Source organism: Ursus arctos, unplaced genomic scaffold (genome assembly GCF_023065955.2).
Source record: "Ursus arctos isolate Adak ecotype North America unplaced genomic scaffold, UrsArc2.0 scaffold_25, whole genome shotgun sequence".
Classification (NCBI taxonomy): domain Eukaryota; kingdom Metazoa; phylum Chordata; class Mammalia; order Carnivora; family Ursidae; genus Ursus; species Ursus arctos.
The window spans coordinates 20823899-20845254 of NW_026622930.1; the positions used below are offsets into that span (position 1 = coordinate 20823899).

General features: G+C 39.8%; 1 protein-coding gene across 5 annotated transcripts in view; it reads right to left on the minus strand.

The window, feature by feature from the left end:
- TSHR (thyroid stimulating hormone receptor) overlaps positions 1–21356 on the minus strand; it is a 158123-nt gene that overhangs the window by 25334 nt on the left and 111433 nt on the right. For all 5 annotated transcript variants that reach the window (XM_044391340.3, XM_057318324.1, XM_044391341.3 and 2 more), the window contains 5 exons: positions 21217–21291; positions 18662–18736; positions 17173–17250; positions 12648–12716; positions 1948–2025 (listed from right to left, as the gene is read on the minus strand). In XM_044391340.3, coding sequence (XP_044247275.1) covers positions 1948–2025; positions 12648–12716; positions 17173–17250; positions 18662–18736; positions 21217–21291 — 375 coding nt within the window. The remainder of the gene's footprint in view (positions 1–1947; positions 2026–12647; positions 12717–17172; positions 17251–18661; positions 18737–21216; positions 21292–21356) is intronic.

A 21356-nucleotide genomic window follows, 5' to 3' on the forward strand; every position in this document is an offset into this window, starting at 1 on the left:
TTCTAAAAATTTTTCACTAAAGCGAAAACAGTGTAATTAAATATACTTCACTAATTTCGAAAATTGCTGTTTAACCCTTTCCGATATACCTATTCCAGAGGTCTGCTTCTGGTTCAGTTTATTTTGGCTTTGGTTTAAATGGCTGTCAATCAAAAAGTTACCTCACAAAGATAGATGGTTCCACATGGAATAAGGCAAACTTGGCTGTACTTACTAAATTAAGATTCTCATCTCTCAATCCAATTCAGGAATTAAATACATGTTTTTATTGAAATTCATATTCTCAGATGTCAATCAGTTGTCTTTGTACACTAACCTAAAGGTGTTTCATTTTCATATTTTATACACATGGACTTTAAACCCACTGTAATTATTAATTTTTTAAAAAGATTTTATTTATTTATTTGACAGAGACAGCCAGCAAGAGAGGGAACACAAGCAGGGGGAGTGGGAGAGGAAGAAGCAGGCTCCTAGCGGAGGAGCCTGATGTGGGACTCGATCCCATAACGCCGGGATCACGCCCTGAGCCGAAGGCAGACGCTTAATGACTGCACCACCCAGGCACCCCTGTAATTATTAATTTGAAATATTCTTCAACAGGGTAAAATTCAATTTCTGGTTTTAACAAAACATAATTTTCAAAAGTGACATTCACTATTCTCATCAGGAAAATCACATAACATGGAAATATTTTTAAATACCTGTTTTTAAAAGCCCTTTCCAAAGCACACATTTCTTCAGGAAAATGACATTTGCTAGTGAAATATCACCTTCTTGAAGGAGCAGTTAAAGTTGTCTTTTAAAAGTATCTTCAAGGTTAAAAAAATCACAGAAAAGGTCAACACATTTTTTTCATTTGTGTTTTTGTGGAAAGAAAAACTCATATTGCTTGAAGTACTTTGCCATGAGTTAACAAAGAACCCCCATGTGGTACTGTAGATTTTCAGGGTCACTCTGCCCTCTCTTATGAAGCCTATCTGTTAAGAAAATAAGGCCGTGAATTCATTTAACTAGGTGCATTCAATCTGAAAGGGACGCACAATTGTTAAAAGTGAGAGTTGTGGATGTTAAGTCTTTGAACTGTGGATCACCCCTGTTCCCTGCGGATGCCTCCATGCCCTACCTGACACCTGAGGGACCGTAGTCATCTGTGTATAAAATAGTAGCAAAACTTAATTTGTTCTTATTTTTTAAAACTTAGTATAAATAGAACCTCTAATATTTCTTCTTGCCTCTAATGGATTATCTTGTATTTCTCCTGGGGTGCTGTGTTCTGCTTTGGCAAGAACTTGACCAGATAGATGCTCAAAGGTGAGATTCTAAAGGTAAAACCAGGGGATAGGAAAGGTGACACTGACAAAGATCCTTGAGAGAGACAGAATTGACAGAACTTGATCACCTCTTAGCTGTGGGGATGCAAATCAGAGAAATGCACAAATAGATATCTTTTCATGCTGTTTTAAAAATAATTATGTCCCATCTTTTCCAGTGATTGTAAGTTTTACCAGATATGAATCAAACTATTTTTACTCTTCCTTCTTCATGCCAGGCATTGTGCAATGCACATTCACACACATTTTTCCCTGCATAGAGTACATTCCACCTATTTGTAGATCTGGTGTCTTAGAATTCTGCAAATAGCAGCTGCTCAAAATGGCTGGTTTTTTCCACAGAGGGCCTCCATGAATGTCCACACCAAGGTGACTTCCTGATGAGGCATCAGGATGGCATGGTGGAGTGGGAGGCCTTCTAAGTCTCAAAGAACAAGGACTTTTCTGCCAAGCAGTAGCCTATACAGCTGGGCCGAAGAGTTCTAGCGAAGTCTTTAGCCAAGACATCAACATTCCCTACCCATAAGCATCAGCTGCTCCTCTTAGAGACCCCCTTCATTCCAAATAAAATAAAACAAAATAAAGACTGACATATTCTTTTGTATGTCTTACTCACAGCAAGGTTGGTCCACTGTACACTCCTCCAAATGCATCTTTGTCAATAGCTGTTAAGTATTTATTCTTGTTCAGGTAACTAGAGGGGTGGCAGAGAGAAAGAGGGAGAGAGAGAATGAATTAGGTGAGGTTCAGCAAATTAATTACCAAAATGAAATGTAAGCATGGTCTCCCTAGCTTTTAACGGTGTTTTTTTTTTTTTAAAGATTTACTTATTTATTTGAGAGAAAGACAGAGAGGGCAAGCAGGGGTGGGGGCAGAGGGGGAGGAAAAGGAGATAGAGAATATCAAGCACATTCTACACCAAGCATGGAGCCTGATGTGGGTCGCGATCCCATGACCGTGAGATCATGACCTGAGCTGAAATCAAGAGTCAGATGCTTAATGAACTGAAGCACCCAGGCGTCCCTTTTAATTGGCTTTTAAGATTCTGGAAAACACTTACCTTCTTCTGGCTTAAGTACTCAAAACATTCTAAGTTTTAATTGTGTAGGGTTTATACATATTAATTATGGTAGATGTCTTTGGAAGTGAGCACGTTTATGATATAGTTTGCATATCTAGATTTTATAAAAGTTACCTAGTTACCTATTTGCAGGCATACCTCAGAGATATGCAGGTTTGGTTCCAGACCTCCACAGTTAAGTGAGTCAAATAAATTTTTTGATTTCCCAGTGCATATAAAAGTTACGTTTACACTATGTTGTATTCTTTTAAGTGTACAATAGCATTATGTCTAAAAATCCAATGTACATACCTTAATTTAAAAACACTTGATTGCTAAAAAATGCTAACCATCATCTGAGTTTATAGCAAGTCATAATCTCTTTGCTGGTGTAGGATCTTGCCTCGGTGTTGACCGCTGCTGACCGATCAGGGTGGTGGCTGCTGAAGGTCTGGGCGGATGTGGCAATTTCTTAAAATAAGACAGCAATGAAGTTTGCTGCATTGATTGACTCTTCTTTTCAAGAGCGATTTCTCTATAGCATGTGATGCTATTTGATAGCATTTTACCCGCAGAACTTTCAAAGGTGATGTCAGTCCTCTCAAACCCTGCCTCTCATTTATCAACTAAATTTAAGCATATTCTAAGTCCTTTGTTGTCATTTCAACAATCTTCGCAAGCATCTTCTCCAGGTATCAACTCCATCTCAAGAAACCACTGCTCACCCATAAGAAGCCAGTCCTCATCCATTTGAGTTTTATCATGAGATTGCAGGAATTTAAACGTAATAATAATGAAAGAGTTTGAAATGTTCTGAGAATTACCAAAATGTGACACAGAGACAAAGTGAGCAAATGCTATTGGGAAAATGGCACCAGTAGAGCTGCTTGAGGCAGGGTCCCCACAAACCTTCAATTTGCAAAATGCAGTATCTGTAATGAAGACTGTCAGAGACTCAGATATTTTCTTGGGGGCAGGGTTGCCAGATTTAGCAAGTAAAAATATAAGATGCCCAGAAAAACAATGAATCATTTTTAGCATAAGTATTCCCCATGTAATTTTTGAAACATTCTTGTGCTAAAGAGTTATTTGTCATTTATGTGAAATTCAAATGGAATGGAATGAAATGTCCTATATTTTCTCTGACAATCCTATTTTGGATGGGGGGGGGTAGGTTACACCGATAAGATTACAGAGAATGAATGTGTAAATGAGTGAATTAAAAAAATCAATGTACCTCTCTTCCGAAATAGTGAGTGGGTAACACATGTGATTGCTTTAAGGAAAAAGTAATAGAGAATGAAAGAAGGGAAGATTCAACATATGATGTGGTGGCCCATTGATTTTCTTGATGGCAGTGACAAGGCAGCTGATTACAAATGCCATAGGGTATGGCCCAGACATGGCTTTTTCAGGCAGTGGCTGGACCCTCAGCTTCTAGGACATTGGTAAGTCTGAAATGGTGGGGTTTCATTAATCCCATATATATACAAAGACCCAAGTAAGATCCTACAGGAGCTCATTTGTGCCTTTGGGTTGAATGGCTATCGTAAGGCTGTCAGTCACAGGCTTCTTTGGTAATGTTTGTCCCTCAACCCACAGTGCCATGGAATTCCTTTGGTCAGTGATAGCTAGAGTGGGCGAGAACCACCTTGGAGAAACAACAGGAGAGAAGATCCTGAACAGCGTGATTTTGTAAAAAGACAACTAAGCTAAGGATAAGTGCGGCACTGGCTTACATCTTGTTTTGTATTCTTTGGACCATGCAACTTGCAGATCACATTCTGTTCCCAGACTGCTGAAAATCAAGTGAGGATCGGTGAGCTCATCTCAGTTTTTCCTCTTCATCTCAGACTGCTGCAAGTGAAAATCAGCTTGCTCTAATCATTAGAAATTATTGTAAAACTAAATAATTGCTTGTCCAATTCTGTAGTGTTTTCATCTGATATTCAATACGCCCCCAAGGATAAGGAGAATGGTTGATAAGCATTGCAGTTTACCAGAAACGCTGCAGAAGATTTCAAACTGAGAAAGCCAGCCAGAGTCCAGGGGGGAGAAAGAGGATGGAGGTGCAGCCAGCTTGAACGGAGATGAACTGGATCTTGGGGGAGGCCGTGTTCTCTAAAACCAGCAGGGTTGTTGGGCACTTTATCTCTTAGAGATAATTAGGTGCTCAAAAATGAAATGATCACTCCATGTGTAGCTTGGAGGGCTTGCTTATTATCACAGAATGTGATAATTCCATAAAGTTTTTACCTTGGGTTCAGATGGCTGATCCTACCTTCCATTTGAAGCTAAGAGGATGGGATGGAGCCATATATTCATAAAACCCTTAATATCCAAGAAGAAAGTGCTTCCATCATCCCCATTTATCATATAATGTTACCTGGAAATGTCAGCCAACTTAGATTGATTTCTTCACCATGACTTAGGCTGATTCCCCTAGAATCCACATTCTATAAACCAGCTCGGGTAAATCAGTCACAAATCTTAGTAGGATCTATGGGTAAGCTACTCCAGACAATCATTATTTTATAGGGGTGGGATATGTGATCATTTAAACTATCTCTTGCAAGGACATGGTAGACATAAATGAACTTAATATACAGTATAAAGTCTTGGATTCAGAGTTGAGAGGAAAGACTTCTAGAAAGCCAGGATTTCTAAGTACAAATACTGTGAGGGGCTTATGAGAAAAGAACTAGCATTTCCTTTAAAAATAATATAGACACTGGTGTGTGTGTGTTCAATGCCTTTATCCTGTTTGTGCTGTATATCTCACAGTTAAGGAAGGACAATGTGGTCAGAAAAATGAGGATGGTCAAAACTGAGTTGGGGAAGAATATCCAATTGATGAACTTAGTATGACAGATACAATATTGTAGCTCACATGCTTCTCCATTGGACTCATTCTTGGCACATAGCAGCCATTCAGTAAAAACTTGCTGGATGAACAAATGAAAGTCCAGTTGTTGGATAACTAACTCCTACCTAGAGGCACCCTCTATATTATGTTTAGGGGAGGAAGTGACCTATGTCAAAGGGAGGGGTGTGACACTGTGGCAAGGAAAGTTGTGGCTGCTGCCGAGCTTTGCTCTCTGGGGAGTTTTGGGATACATTTCAGCTCCAAGATGGAATTTCAGCCTGCATTTCCACAGTCCCTTTCGAGTAAACCTGGGCTGGCACCTGCTTATGTTGTGAGACTCAAGGGAACACTTCTGTAAGGAACCATGTTTCCTCCTCATAGCATTGGTTATTTGGAAGAATTAAAGGGAACCCCTGCATAGCCCTCATTGCTCCATGGAAATCCTTTTGGTAGCAGAAATCAGGAGACCTGTGTGTAAACAGTAACAGGTGAGAAAGTGGTCAAGGTTTCAATAGAGGTAAAAGCCAGCCTTGGAGCGTATTCGACCAGCTGTTCAAAGATTCCATGAGAAGTAATAGCCTGCTTCATCCCATAATCTCCTCTACTGTCATGTTGTCCCAGTGCTCCAGGCTGTGGTGTTTTGCTTCTACTCAGCTAATGTGTGATGCTAATTAGCACATGAATTGTGTTGACTTCTCTGTTCATAATAATTAGGGTTTCTGTATGTTTTTGGCAGATCGAAATGGTATCTTTTTCCTGCCCAAATGTTTACTGTCAGAGAGTAGCTAGTTACTAGTGTTTGACAATAGAAAATACAATATAGGCAATCAGACATTCTAAGATAAGCAACATATCCCCATGCCAGATTGTGTGGAAAGGGAGGATGGAAAAGAGGTTCCAAGGAATGAATGTGTGACTTCGCTTACGACTGGGAGCAGTTCAACTTCTGCTGAGCAAGAGATCCTTGTATTGTTATTAATATCACATCTGAGTGATGACAGTGTGCTTGGTTCCATATGAAATCACATGACCATGTGCTTTACACATCTGCCCTAATGTTCACAAACTTTTAGCTAATTACCCGACTGCTGCTGAGGCATCAGTGCTTGTTCTCAATGTGGAATTTGTCAACTTGGCTTCACTTACACTAAAAAAATGTCTAAATGAGGCTAAATCTGCTAATTTCAGTAAACTGACAGGAGGTGGATGATGGGGAATCATTGTTCTTTTGGAGGATGACACATTGTTTAAATTAGAACCTACAGATATTTGAACATACTTCTAGAGAATTTACCAAGTTGCTAACATGCCATGTGTAATCTTTTTACACAAATAGAGTCATTATAGGATATTGATGTGTTCACATTAGTTTAGGATCACAATTAGCATTGAGACCGGAGGCATCAGCCCTATGTTAAAATCACAAAGTGAAAACTATTTCATTATTACTGTGGAAACTTGACCTCTGTTTTCTCCATCTGCTACTCAACCCTGATCTTCCTGTAGTCTCACACCTCCGTAGCACCATCATCATTTGATTTTACCTTGGATTTACACAATACATTTTACTGAAGTGCTTAACTCTAAGAAAAAATAAGTTTCCATCAACCAGGAATCAGAAACTTAGAGCAGAATGATAGAACATTGTTTTAGAACAGAGTTTCAGGTTTGGATTCAAAATACTAATTGGACAAAAAGATCCTTGTTTTCTATTATGATTGGATCTGAACTTTCAAACCCTAAAGTATTTTTGTCCAGATACTTATCTTTAGTCCATACTTGCCTTTGACCTTTACCAGGAATTGGGAGAAATAGACTATGTATTTCATCACACAATGGTCATCCTCACTGAATACCCCCATCAAGAACAGAGGTCCACAAACTATGACCATCTGGTCAAATCTTGCCTGCCCCCTTTTTTGTAAATAAAGTTTTATTGGAACACAGTCAGGCTCATTTGTTTATGCATTGTCTGTGGCTCCTGCCACATTATAATGGCAGAGCTGAGTAGCTTCAACTGAGATCATATGGCCCACAAGTCCAAAATATTCATCTGGCCCTTCCCAAAAATGTTTGCTGATCTCTGATCTAGATTTCTAAAAGCCAAGAAACAAATGATTCTTACTTAACTATTTCCCACAATTGTTAAAAATCCTTCTAAAAACTTTAATATTTCACATAAAAATGTCAAGAAAGTATGGTGAATGTGATGCACTAATTTCTTTCCTATGTTTAAAGGGATAGTTACAGTGACTACAAAAGGCTGTAATTCAGGGAACCAGTGAATTAAAATCCATTGTCTCCAATGGAATAATTCTCTGCCATCAGCCAAACCTCTCAGAGCCCATGGTCAGAGGAGAAAATGATGGGAAGGTAGAGAGAATCTTCTTACATAACGTGTTCATAGGTTTAATTTCAGAAGATCACCAGATGATCTGAAACTCTACTGGCTCTTAGATTCTCCACAGGCTGCCTCTAACATAAACCTTGTTAAATTTATCTGCCACCAGCAAGGTGGCATATCAAAAGATTCTTTCTTGAGTAGCATTTCCTGAAAAATGTTCTGTGGCACACCAGTTCAGAGAGATGCTCCTAGAACCCAGAGCTCCCTGGTTAGCTCTGTATACTGTACCTCCCTCTTGGATACCAGTAATTTAGATTGTCCTATTAAAAGACCCAAGAAGTCAACCTTTATACTCTGTTGACCTTTATAAGGCTATGAATAGCTTTTTAGAAGCAACATCCATTAATTTACCATGGAAAGAGAATTCAAGGAACATAATTTGGAAAATGCCACAAGAGTTGGGGGGAATCTGGAATAGAAGTTATTGCTCCCTTGTTCTTGTTTCCTTCTTTTCAGTAGAAAATGTCTCTAAACTCCTTTGATATTCTGTTGCTGATTTTTTGACTGAAGCCACAAAATAATATGTTGATAGTCTTACACTGAGATCCACATAGCATAGCCACCTCCTGATTACAGAAGATTCACTTTGGAAATCTCTTGAAGTCTTCATGGAGTCCTCTAAACATGACCAAAAGGCCAATTATGACTAAGCATGAGATGTTTTGAAGCAAAATGGTCAACATGCATGGCCTAACTTTGAATTTAATAACATTTTACTATGCCAGCCATTTCATCTAGGTGTTTCCCTTTCAGACCTCATTTGGAAGTTCACTAAGTTGGTGACCTTGTTGCATTGGTAATGTCAGGTTCCACTGGTGAATGACACCATTGCTTGGTGTGACTCTTCTCTGAAATGTCTATTGGTTAGGCCTTGAGTTTTAAGCGGACTCTTTCCTCACATTAGTGTACTCTTCTCAGCTGCAAGATATCTGAGCTTCTGTATTTCGTGCCTGTAATAGACTGAGCTAAGCAGTGTTCTTAGCTCAGTGTTATTAGCCCATTCTCCTGGGCTAAATAACAGGCAGCAGTAAGCCAGAGGAGTTGTCCAAGCCTTGGTAGTGGCTGCTAAGTCAGCAACAATGAGTCCCAGCAGGGTGTAGCAAAGAGTCTTGAACCAGGGGATCCAGGTCCTGGCTTTGGCTTGGCCACTAGCTAGTTCTATTAAACTTAAAAAGCCATGTTAAGAAAAAAAAAAAGCCATGTGTTCACTTTGGGCTTCCTTCCCTTTGTACCCAAAATGTGACTATTGGACAAGAAGACTGATAACATACTCCATAGCACTGGTTCTTGACTTCTTGTTTTGTGTTTTGTTTTTTGTTTTAATAGTTTCAGAGGTAGAATTTAGTGATTCACCAGTTGCATTTAACATGCAGTGCTCATTACATCAAGTGCCCTTCTAAATGCCCATCACCCAATTGTCCTTTTCCCCCATCCACCTCCCCTCCAGCAATCCTCAGTTTGTTTCCTAGAGTTCAGTGTTTCTGATGGTTTGCCTCTCTCTCAATTTTCTTCTTAGTTTATTTTTCCTTTTCCCTATGGTCATGTTTTGTTTCTTAAATTCCACATATGAGTGAAATCATATGGTATTTGTCTTTCTCTGACTGACTTCACTTAGCATAATACCTTCTAGCTCCAGCCACATCATTGCACATGGCAAGATTTCATTCTTTTTTGACCACTGAGTAATATTCCATTGTGTGTGTGTGTGTGTGTGTGTGTGTGTGTGTACCACATCTTCTTTATCTATTCATCCGTCGATGAACATCTGGGCTCTTATCTTATTTTGGCTATGGTGGACATTGCTGCTGTAAACATTAGGGTACATGTGCCCCTTCAAATCACTATGTTTGCATCCTTTGGATAAATACCTAGTAGTGCAATTGCTGGGTCGTAAGGGGTGGTTGGTTCTTGACTTTTGCTTTACATTGGCTGCATCTAGGGAGATTTTTTTAATCCCTATGCCCTGGCTACACCCAAACCAATGACACCAGAATATCTGGTGGTAAAACCTAGGCATCAGTGGTTTCAAATCTCTCCAGGCAATTTCAATTTTCAGCCAATATTGGGAACTACCCTGTGTAGACTGTAAAGGCTGAATTTAAACCCCATGTGGCTGTCCTTAAAAACGATAACTTGGTGTGATTGGGGGTGAGACCTTCCAATGACTATGTATGGCGGGATAAAGACGCAAATCACATAAAACCTAGCTCCCAATCATGGGCTTTAACATCTTTTGCTTGTGAAAAAAAATTTTACTAATAAATGACCCTATACCCAAGGTTTGTTTCTGGTTCTTTATCTCATCCAGCATTCTGGAAAGGCAGTTTTGGTTCAGAAAGGAGTCAGCTGGACACACTGATTTCAGGAGCCTTATTACCAGCTCTGGTCTCCCTGGTTGAAGGTTTCTTCACTGTCCCTACCCCTGCCCTTGCTAATGTGGTTCTCTGTTGCCTTAATGCTACCATCTTGATGCACCTGCTGTCTAGAATGGTGTGACATTCCTCTGAAATCTTTATATCCTAAGTATCTGCAAATCATCTTAATTATTTTAAGAAGTCTCAATTCTCCACTTTCTTCACAGAAAATTTGAATTGGGAAACCTATTGCCCTTAAGGCCATTGCTTTCTAGGAATAGTTGAATCAAAGAGGAAAATATTTGGTTAGATTCACGTAATGTTAAAGTTGAATGTTAGTAATTTAAAAATATATATATGATAAATCTAGGGGAACTCATGCTTGTATCTCCAAGTAAGGAGGCAGTGTTACTGGACATTTAGTGTTTAGTTATTTTCAATCTTAAATGCGTATTTTGGATTTGACCCTTACTACTGCTCCCCTCAAGTTGACACCACTTAGAATGCAAGCCCAGTGTAGGCAGGGAGCACATTGCTCTTATAAATCTTTGTATCAGCAGCGAATAGCACAGTACCTGGCTCATCGTAGGTGTTCAATAAAAATGTTGAAAAATGGATGAAGGATTATGTGAGATTTGTATGATAAAGTAAAGGTGGAAGTAAGGTCTTTCCAATACTATAAATAAAATTGATGTATAAGTATTCATGTCATCACTCTGTTGAATCTTTTCAGACTCCACCTATAATTGTGCATTTTAAAAAAATGACTAATAACCTGAATGAGACAACTTAGAGAAAGGTACTCTAATCTCGATTTGATAAAGACTATGAGGAAACCCAAAAGTCTGGCAAAGAGGGAGACCCCACTTCAAACAACTCGGAAAGCCATGCCGAGGTATGATGATTTCAAAACTTATTAGCATTTATTCTTTAAAAATGGAATCGTACTAGAACCCAACACGTAACTCCCAAATCAGAACAAGACCACTTCACCTACATGTGTTTTGTTTGTTTGCATCCAAGGCCCCTGCATATGGCTGTGCAGGTTATTCACCTGCCCCGGCTTAAGAGTGGTCCATGGATCAGCATCGTCATCATCACCTGGGAGCCTGTTAGAAAGGCAGGATCCTGGGGCCACTTCCCATCTACTTAATCAGATTCTGTATTTTAATAAGATCAGATGGCTTATATGTTCAATAAAGTTGGAGAAGCACTGTACAACACAACAGATCCAGAACCATAGGCCTTCAGAGTTTGTGATGACCACTTCCAGAATATAAAATAACTGTGTATGAAATGTTTAAAGGGGGAAAAAAAAAGGTGGAATCACAAAAGGGAGTAAGCAATAAGACTGTCAAAAATGAGCACACACATTTTTTGAAAAAAGCGAATAGAAATTCTGGAATTGAAAAAATGTAATTGTTAAAAAAAAATACTCAGTGATGTGTTATAAAACAAACACAAAAATCTGTTCTTTGTTGTTCTAGCTGACTCTTACCGCGGTGGTTTTTTCTTCTCCTGTGTGTGATTTTTGACTGTGAGCTCGCATTTGATTGCTCTAGATCTTTAAAAAGCTGGGGGCCTGCATTGGTATTTTTCCCTCTGCAGAGGTTTGCATTTATTTCTGCCAGGAATCAGCAGGTCATACCACTCCAGCTGTTGTCCAGGTTCCCTGGCTTCATCCAGGAGTCTCAGGTTTATGTCACTTCCCTGTCTTCTCACTGCACCGAAGCCTTGTCTCCTGGCACGACTGATGTTGGCAGCTGCCCCCAGTGAACTCAACCTTCTGGAAGCACCCACCACTTTGGTTTCAGCTCCTGGTTTGTTAGTTTATTTCTCTCTCTTGGAACTATGACATAAAATTTTATTTAATGGATGATCTAGGTGTTTTGTAGTAGGAAGGCCCTGCAAATTAATTGGTCCACCACAGTGTGGAAGCAGACTCTGTCTACGAAAGCTATTTTTTCACTTATTAGATATTAGGTTAAAACACAAATTAGTGTGGCTGAACCAGTCTACAAGCTGTTAGACACAAAGTATGCCCTGTGTAGATGTGGGGCCGCAAAGATCCGACAGGAAAATACAGCAAAGACAGAACCTCATGTAAGTGACTGTCTTTTTGCCAACCCTCTATTCTAGGCGTTATTTATTCTGGGGGCAGGCAAGTGTTGGATATGGCTTTTCATCTATTTCTGACTGAATCAAATATAAACTAAATCTTTCTTGAAAACGTGTTAGAAAAAACTAAAAAGAAAAACCTTACTTTCTGAACAGCTTTGGCCTTAATGAAAGGCCTGCTTTACTTCATGTACATATAGTGTGACCTTCGTGAACATTTACACACACACACACACACCCCTGCAAGAAAACTGAAGGTGACACCATGGCTCCATTTTATCAAGGATAGAAGCCCTGGGATTCAGAATTGGAGTCACTGTAAGTGTTCTCGAAAGCTGCTCTTGCCAAATTCCTTAATCCCATCCCCAAGTTTTGGTCATACTCTTTCTGGGGTTGAGGAATGCTCTGGTAGAACCTATCGCTAACAGAATCCTGACCCACTGGATGTTCCCCCATTGGATGGGGGTGGAAGCGTGGAGGAAGATAGTTGTTTCCATGGCTACCCTTGACTTACACAGCATCCAGCTTTGTCCCATTGAAAGCATGTCCTTGGATTGAAGTAAAGCCATTGTTGTATAGTTTCCTACAATCAACAGAGAGAGGAGAAATCAGTGACCCATAAGAGGTGATGGTTGGGCTTCATCTCTGCAGTGTCAGAAATGTGCATGAAGGTTCTCAGGTCCCACAAGAAAACTTTACAGTGTGTCTTGCTTGGAACATAGACTATTTCCCAGTTTGAATCCCCATTCTCCAGACAGCTCCTAGTAACTTCAAGCTGTTTCTCAGAAGTGACTCATTTTGAAGAGCAAAGATTTGCCACCATTAGGAATTAAAAAAAAAAAATTCTACCTATACTCAAAAGAGAAGAGTTTCAGGTAATAGTTAACCCAATGTCAATAATGGAGGAATAACTTTAGTTTCTTAAGATGAACATTTTTAAAGACATTGCTCATCTGAATGCATAGATTTTATATTTTTCTATTTAAAAAGTTATGTCACACTGGTTTTTTATCCATATTTTTATCCTCAGGGCTTATCATAGATTAAATGCTTAATGGTTGTCAGCTGACTTAAGTTGAACTTCAAAGACAAATCTAAGAAAGTAGATAGACCATGCCCTTTTGTGGAAATTTTGGTGTTTTAAATCGTTGCTATGTTTCTGCAACTAATTAAGTCATGCAGTGATTCTAAGGACTGGACTGAAGTGTCATCTCCTCTGTTTCCTAGTCAAGCTACTGAGAGATGGAGGTGACTTGCCAAAGAAAGTCACATTGATGTGAACCTATCGGGAATCAGGCTTTCTGACCTCAAAAGTGATTCTTCCCACCCACTCAAAGGAAAAGGAGCCCTGGCTGTGGGAGCTCTGTTCTCCATAAGGATGCATGGGGGCTATTGGCATGTGGTAAGAGAAGGCAGCCATGACCACAGTCAAGTACAACTAGGGGCAATTGTAGGGGAGCTCTGAAAATGACTGTAGTCCACCGCCTGTCAACTCTGGTGACATGTTAGGAAGCATACAAGAGACTCTAAATTTGGAATTAGATCTGTCTCTGTCACTTCATTGTATGTGGATCCTGAGAATTTCTCAACCTCTCTTGTCCTCAGTTTTCTTATCTGTAAGAATATGATAATAATACCTAATCAAAAAGTTGCTGGATCAAATAGCTATATATTTATCAGTGTGGGGCACTTAAAGATGACCATGTTAAAAGGAATACCCCCAAAACTTGGATTTATCCTCTGTAGTTGTGGAGAATTGAGAGTAATCTTTGTTGTTATTTTTTTGTTTTAAATAATCACACAACGAAGAGCTTAATTCCAGCTACTAATGTGTCCTGGGTGAGGACTGCAGTGCACAGGGGTGCTAGGCACAGAGACTGAAGAAAGCTCTGAGAGATAAATTAATTTTTTCTGAACTAGAGTTCTTTTATGTATGTGTAAGAATTATACATTTGGGATTTCTGTTTTCCCAAACTTTGTTAAGAGTCCTAAACAATGAAAATATAGTCTCTTCAATAAATGGTGCTGGGAAAATTGGACAGCTACATGCAAAAGAATGAAACTTGACCACTCTCTCACACCATACACAAAGATAAACTCCAAATGGATGAAAGACCTCGATGTGAGACAGGAATCCATCAAAATCCTAGAGGAGAACATAGGCAGCAACCTTTACGACATCGCCATAGCAACCTTTTTCATGATACATCTCCAAAGGCAAGAGAAACAAAAGATAAAATGAACTTGTGGGACTTCATCAAGATAAAAAGCTTCTGCACAGCCAAGGAAACAGTCAAAAAAACTAAGAGGCAGCCCACGGAATGGGAGAATATATTTGCAAATAATGCTACAGATAAAAGACTGGTATCCAAGATCTACAAAGAACTTCTCAAACTCAATACGCGAGAAACAAATAAATCATAAAATGGGCAGAAGATATGAACAGACACTTTTCCAATGATGACATACAAATGGCTAACAGACACATGAAAAAATGTTCAAAATCATTAGCCATCAGGGAAATTCAAATCGAAACCACACTAAGATACCACCTTATGCCAGTTAGAATGGCAAAAATTGACAAGGCAAGAAACAACAATTGCTGGAGAGGATGTGGAGAAAGGGGATCCCTCCTACATTGTTGGTGGGAATGCAAGTTGGTACAGCCACTCTGGAAAACAGTGTGGAGGTCCCTTAAAAAGTTAAAAGTTGAGTTACTCTATGACCCAGCCATTGCACTACTGGGTATTTACCCCAAAGATACAGATGTAGTGAAGAGAAGGGCCATGTGCATCCCAATGTTCACAGCAGCATTGTCCACAATAGCTAAATTGTGGAAGGAACTGAGATGCCCTTCAACAGATGACTGGATTAAGAAGTTGTGGTCCATATATACAATGGAATATTACTCAGCTATCAGAAAGAATGAATTCTCAACATTTGCTGCAATATGGACGGCACTGGAGGAGATAATGCTAAGTGAAATAAGTCAAGCAGAGAAAGACAACTATCATATGATTTCTCTCAGCTATGGAACATAAGAACTAGGAAGATCGGTAGGGGAAGAAAGGGATAAAGAAAGGGGGGGTAATCAGAAGGGGGAATGAAGCATGAGAGACTGTGGACTCTGAGAAACAAACTGAGGGCCTCAGAGGGGAGGGGGGTGGGAGAATGGGATAGACCGGTGATGGGTTTTAAGGAGGGCACATATTGCATGGTGCACTGGGTGTTATACGCAACTAATGAATCATCGAACTTTACATCAAAAACCAGGGATGTACTGTATGGTGACTAACATAATATAATAAAAAAACATAAAAAAAAAAAAAAGAGTCCTAGACAATGAAAATATTCTTTGTTGGAATTACATCAGAGATTAAATAAAACTCCTAATAGACAAATAGGCCTTAGAAAGGGAAAATAATGAAGGAAGAAAAAAATAGTGAAGAATAAAAAAAAAAGGATTGCAAACTTTGATTGAAACTCTATCCTGCCAGGAATATGCGTACAAATTCACTGTTGGACACATACCCTCTCATGCAGTTTCTAGAGCATGAGCTTCAAAGAAGCAAGGACTTTTTCAGGAATGTAAAAATAATCATCCAAAAAGATAATGGGCAACCCATGCTATTCCCAACTCTTGATTTCATTCAGATGTTTTTTAAATGCCTACTGTGCCCCATGCTCAGTGGGAAAAAGAGCTGCTTTCACTTGAGAGGGCTGCTAGGGGCATGGGGTCCTTAGAAAAAAAATGCCAAAAAGGGAAGGTAAAGAAATTGAGAAAGGAGTATACATACAATGAATGGTTAAGTGGCACAATGGAAACCTTTACAGAGGAGGCAAATGGCCTTGAGGTTTGGGACTAAGCAGGCTAAGACTCCAGGTTGTTGCTGCATCATCAAATGAAATGGTGGCCAAGAAGAGTCTCTCATCTTTTCAAAAGACCTCTTCCCATGTTTCAAGGAGAAGAATGAACTGAAATGCTCCACTGTGGATAGAGACTCGGAGGTTGAGGCAGTTTCATAGGGCCTAGATCGATAGAGTTAGAATGGCTTGGAAGCAGCCCCTTACAAGAGTTGTGCGGATGCTTGGATCAGTTTTACTGGGGAATAATCCCAATCAAGTTTGCATCTCATAAAGAACATCTGGACTGTAGTGTGAGCTGAGAAAGGAAGCTGGGCGACAATCCAGGCAAAAAAGCCAGGAGGCCTGAACTTGGGCAGTGGTACTGAAGCTAGAGAGAAGGATCCTTTAGACAACTCTAGTTTGTGGCTAATTTGATGAGAGAGGGGAGTTCTCGACCAGTTTGGAGAATTAACTTATCTTTTATACCTCTACTAGGCTTCCTTATTAGAACATTTTATGAATTTCTCTGATAAACATCTCCTTTTGAACATCGGAAGAGCAGAACCTATTTGAACTCTGAAAAATAATGATGTTGAGCAACACTGTTTTCTATTCAGTATGGCTTTGTAGGAACTTCATAGTAGTTGTATGACTGGAGTTGAGTGTGAGTGCAAAGAGCATGAGAAGCTGTTAGTTGTACCATTTTCTAATTCAGTGACCTTGGAAAAGTCACTGCTCTAAACCCAAGTTCTTCCTCTATACAATGGGGATAATAGAATACAGTATATTACAAGGTCTGCAGGTCAAATCTGGTCCACTACTTGTTTTTGTAAGTTAAATTTGATTGGAAAGATAGGCTCACTAGTTTATGTATCATGTATGGCTGCCTTTTCCCTACAATGGCAGAGGTAAGCAGTTGCCACAAAGGCCACGTGGTCTGTAAGACCTAATGGTCTTTTCTAGATCAAGTGTGCTGACCATTTCTATAAGGGAATACTTGTCTTGTTACTTAAACCACTTTGTCATTGATTACAGTACCACACCATAAGGCAATCCTCTTATTTAACTCTGTGAAACCTTTAGTAGATCATAGAGCACATCCTGCAGTATATTTCTTGGAGAGGCTGTGAAAATACGACAGTGGTCCAAATAACATTTCAGTTGTTGGCAGGAGTGGAAGTGGCAATACTCACAGTGTCAGGGTTTCATTGCACAGCCCCTGGAAAGCATTGGCAGGGATGGAAGTCATGTAAGGATTGTCTGTGATTTCACTGCAAGGGAGGGACAAAAACGCTTGGTGAAAAAAAAAATACTTTCTTTCTGGCGCTGGGCTCTTGCTCGACCTATGAACTCAAATAAATAACCTGATGCAATTTAGTTTGATCTTGTTTATTTTTAAGTTTCATTGACCCTTCTTAACTGCTGGTGCCTCAGAGGTTTGGTGAGGTGGGGATGGATGTTGTAGGGGGACATGCACTCCAAATGTGCAGTAAGCAAGTGAGCTTTGGGTGTGGGCTGAAGTCCCTGACTAAATCCTCATTTGCAAGGGGAGCAGGTGGGCCTTAGAGACTTCTATAAATCTGTGACAAATACTTTGTCCATAGCAACTAGAGTTTTCTAAGTGTATGGAACCTCTAAAAAGGGCTGGTAGAATGAGATCAGTGGATTTCTTTTTATGAGTATTACTGAAGTGTCCTCTCCTTGCAAACCACTGCCAGACAGATGCTCCTGGAGAACTTTCTGTGCCAGTCTAGTTGCTAGAAGACTGCCTACATTTTTGAACTGAGCTCTTTGGCAGCAAACAAGCGTGTCAATTTTTTTTTTCTAGCAAAATCCTGAGAGTTCAGATCCGATCACTCCACATTTTGCTGACTCTGTATTGCAGACTCACCCTGTAACGCTGCATAAGTCTGTTTACTTCTATATAACTAGGTAAGACACTTGACTGTGTTGCAGGTTTTGGAAAAGGGCACATGGCCACCAATCAGAAGCCACAGGAAGTAGTTTGACCACCACCAGTTCCTGCTCCTTCGGACTCTGCTCAGACAAAATCACTTAGGTTTTCTATTCCTCTGTTTCTTCACTTATAGAATGGAAAAAATTATAACTTCCTTTTATGCCTTATAAGGTGGTCAAGAGTAGCAAACATGATAATGCATGCGTTTGAAAAGCTATTAAAAATTATGTGGAAAATGAAGTACCATCATTATTATCAAATTTTCCTTCTACTTGATCACTCCCATCAGCAAACAAACATGCCATAATTTGTCCCAGCAAACAACAACAACAAACAATAAAAAGAAACCTTTTCTCCTAACCCATTATCCTCTAACTACTGAGATATTTGCTGCCCTTTGTTAATAGTAAAACTTCCCAAAAGAATTTGTAATGGTCACCTTCTCTCAGTCTTCCCTTCTGATTCTTTCTTGAGCCAACTCCAACCAGACTTCACCCTAAAGCGCCACTGGAACTACTCTTGTCAGAATCACCAAAGCCCCATATTACTAAACCCGATGGTCATTTCTCAGTCTCTGCCTTACTTCATCCACCAGTGCATTTGTCACAGCTGATCACTGCTTCCCCGTGAGACAATTGCTTCACTTGGTTTCAACCAACCCTTATGGCTGCACCCTACTTGTCAGTGACAAAATACTGCCAAATATTGCATGTGTGCATACTTACAGTATAAAGAATACATCAGTGGAATAAACTTTGGTCAGGTCAGGGAATACTCCAAGTCCAGTGTTGAAAATCCCACTACAGTGCATGAAAAAGAAGAGAGAATAGAAGTAAGGGAAGAAAACCAACACATAGGAAGTAGATAATGTAGTAGCTGAAAGTATGGGTTCTGAAGTCAGACAGTCAAATCCTAACTCCTTCATTAAATATGTGAGTGACCATGGGCAAGTTCCGACCCTTGGATGAGATGTTGCTCCCTCAAGGTACGAGCATCTAATTCAGTCCACCAGTGCCAATACATTTTTTTTCTCTTTAGAAGAATATGAGGATTGTTTCAGCAAAGTAGGCTTCCTATAAATAGGTTTTCAGATTCCCTTCCATGTGTGCATGTGTGTGTGATATTTCCCTGTTTTAATTGGAGAGCATTACTGGGGGGGGGGCAGTGGAAAAAGGGGAGGATGGGCAGAAAGACAATATAATACCCAACTCCAAGCCAGGCTTCCTCTTTCAACCTTCACATTATATTATGTTCATTATTTTGCCAAGAGTTATTTTCCCATGGCAGTCACCTGGGAGTAGGATGGCAGCAGTGCCATTTAGAAAATATGTCTAGACAAGGGATAAAATCAATCAGAGACAACTGTCTTCACTTTCCAAAGTGTGTGTCATCAGGGTAAAATGTCAAGACTAAAAATGTACACAAAACAGCATGAATACAGCCACTCTCAGGCTCCTGGTTAATTTAACATTCATTGCAGCTGCTAGAATGTAGGTAGAGGAAATGCAGTGTTTTGTTGTTGTTGTTGTTGTTGTTGTTGTTGTTGTTGTTGTTGTTTGAGACACATGGCATGGCATGGGGTAAGACGTAGGCACTACCAGTAAACCTTTAAAGAAAGTCTTCCAGCAGAGAAAACTCTGGTTTCATTGATATATCTTCTTAGGTAAATTCTGACCTGACTCCTTTTAGAGGGGAAGGCATAAGATTTGAAGAGAAAAACAGGAGCCAGAGGTCTCACAAAGAGCAAATGGGATATTCCAGATAGCAAAGGAGAGAGTGGAGATTCCATAAAGAATATTAGAAGAACAGGAAACAGTGAACAAACTAGTCAGTTGCAAGAGAGGTTCATGTGGAAGTGTGTGTGGTGGGGGGAGGCCCTGGAGTTAAGTGGGGACCATATAGTGGGGCTGGAAATGCCAGATTAGGGACCAGGACCTCTTTTTTCTTCAAAACCCCAAACAAGTTCATCTCCTTTTTGATGTGTCCTCTAATTAACTGTCCCCCAAATAATGTATGTACCTCTATCACTTACCATTATTCTCCAGTAGGAAAGGAACTTTTTAATTTTATGTACAATATCTTCCCAACTACATTGTAAGCTTCTTGAAGTTAAGGACAATGTTATCTTATGGGTTCCCCACAGAGCCCTGCACATACTAAGGGATCATCGTATCAAAGAATTATTGATTGACTGAAACTCAGGGTCCACACAGGAGTGATTGGCTTGTCCCATAAGTTTTTATTATTTCCCAGATACCCCTCCAGCCACATCTCCCATCACTGTGCTCGTCTATTCTCCCTGCATCTCCCACTCCCACCTCTTCAGTCCTGAACTATTTTTAGGGCCCCAGATGAGCCATGTAGTTCCACACCTTTGTGTCTTTATCATGCTAGTCCCTCCACCTGTGTTTTTCTCCTACCCCTCCCCCTTCTTTTCCTGGGTAACTTCTATGGATGTACGCTATTATTTAAAAGCCCTAGATGGACACAAACTAATATGTTAATAATGATTATTTCTGGGTATTAGGATTAAGGTTGATTTTAATTGTTTCCTCTTGTAAAGTTTTTGTATTCTAATCTTTCACAATGCCTGTGAGCAGGAAAGAAGGGAAGAAGGGACAGGTTCTTCCCGTTGGTGCCTAGAAGACCCAAGGCCATACATACACACCCACTGAACATGTTTTTATTGAGCACCTACTCTGTGCCAGGCTGTAAAGATGCACTAGAGCATAAGGTGCTGTGCTTCCTGCCCTCAGGGAGTTTATAGCTAGCTCATAAGGTGTCGCCAAAGCAGAGCAATAGTGTTGTCTCTTCCATTTTTGTCCCCCCAGCCTCCAAGAGTTTGGGTTCTGCCCTTTGTGGCTTTTTTTTTTCTTTCTGTGTAACAGTCACTTTAATATTGTTTTGATACCCGTTTTCTAATAAAATTAACCAATGGACTCTCAGAGTTTTTTGTTTTTCTTTATTCTGTTACAGTCCATTTAAAGACTATGTATACATCATGGTATTTTCTCCCTCATGTCTCTTGGATCAAGTCTTTGGTTCCAGCATTATGTGCTGACTTTTAAATAGGGTTTTCAAATGTGGATCATTTCACCTGATACCTTGTCTGATGGGAAAGGGTGGGGAGTAAGTCACAGGATGTGATTTGTCTCAGGCCATATACCACTAAAATGACCCTGGCCCACATCATCCTAGGGAGACTCCTGGCAGATAACAGCATTATAATTCTCTCAAAAAAAAAAAAAAAAGGTAGGATGGGATAGGAGTTAATACTTACAGGAACTTCAAGAGTGGGAGCTCTTTTAGGGCATCAGGGTCTATGGAAGTTAAGCTTCTGGTGTTCCGAATCTCTCTGTAAGAGTTACAGGAAACACATTCGCTATAACACATCCATTTCTGTTCTTACCGAAGTTAAAA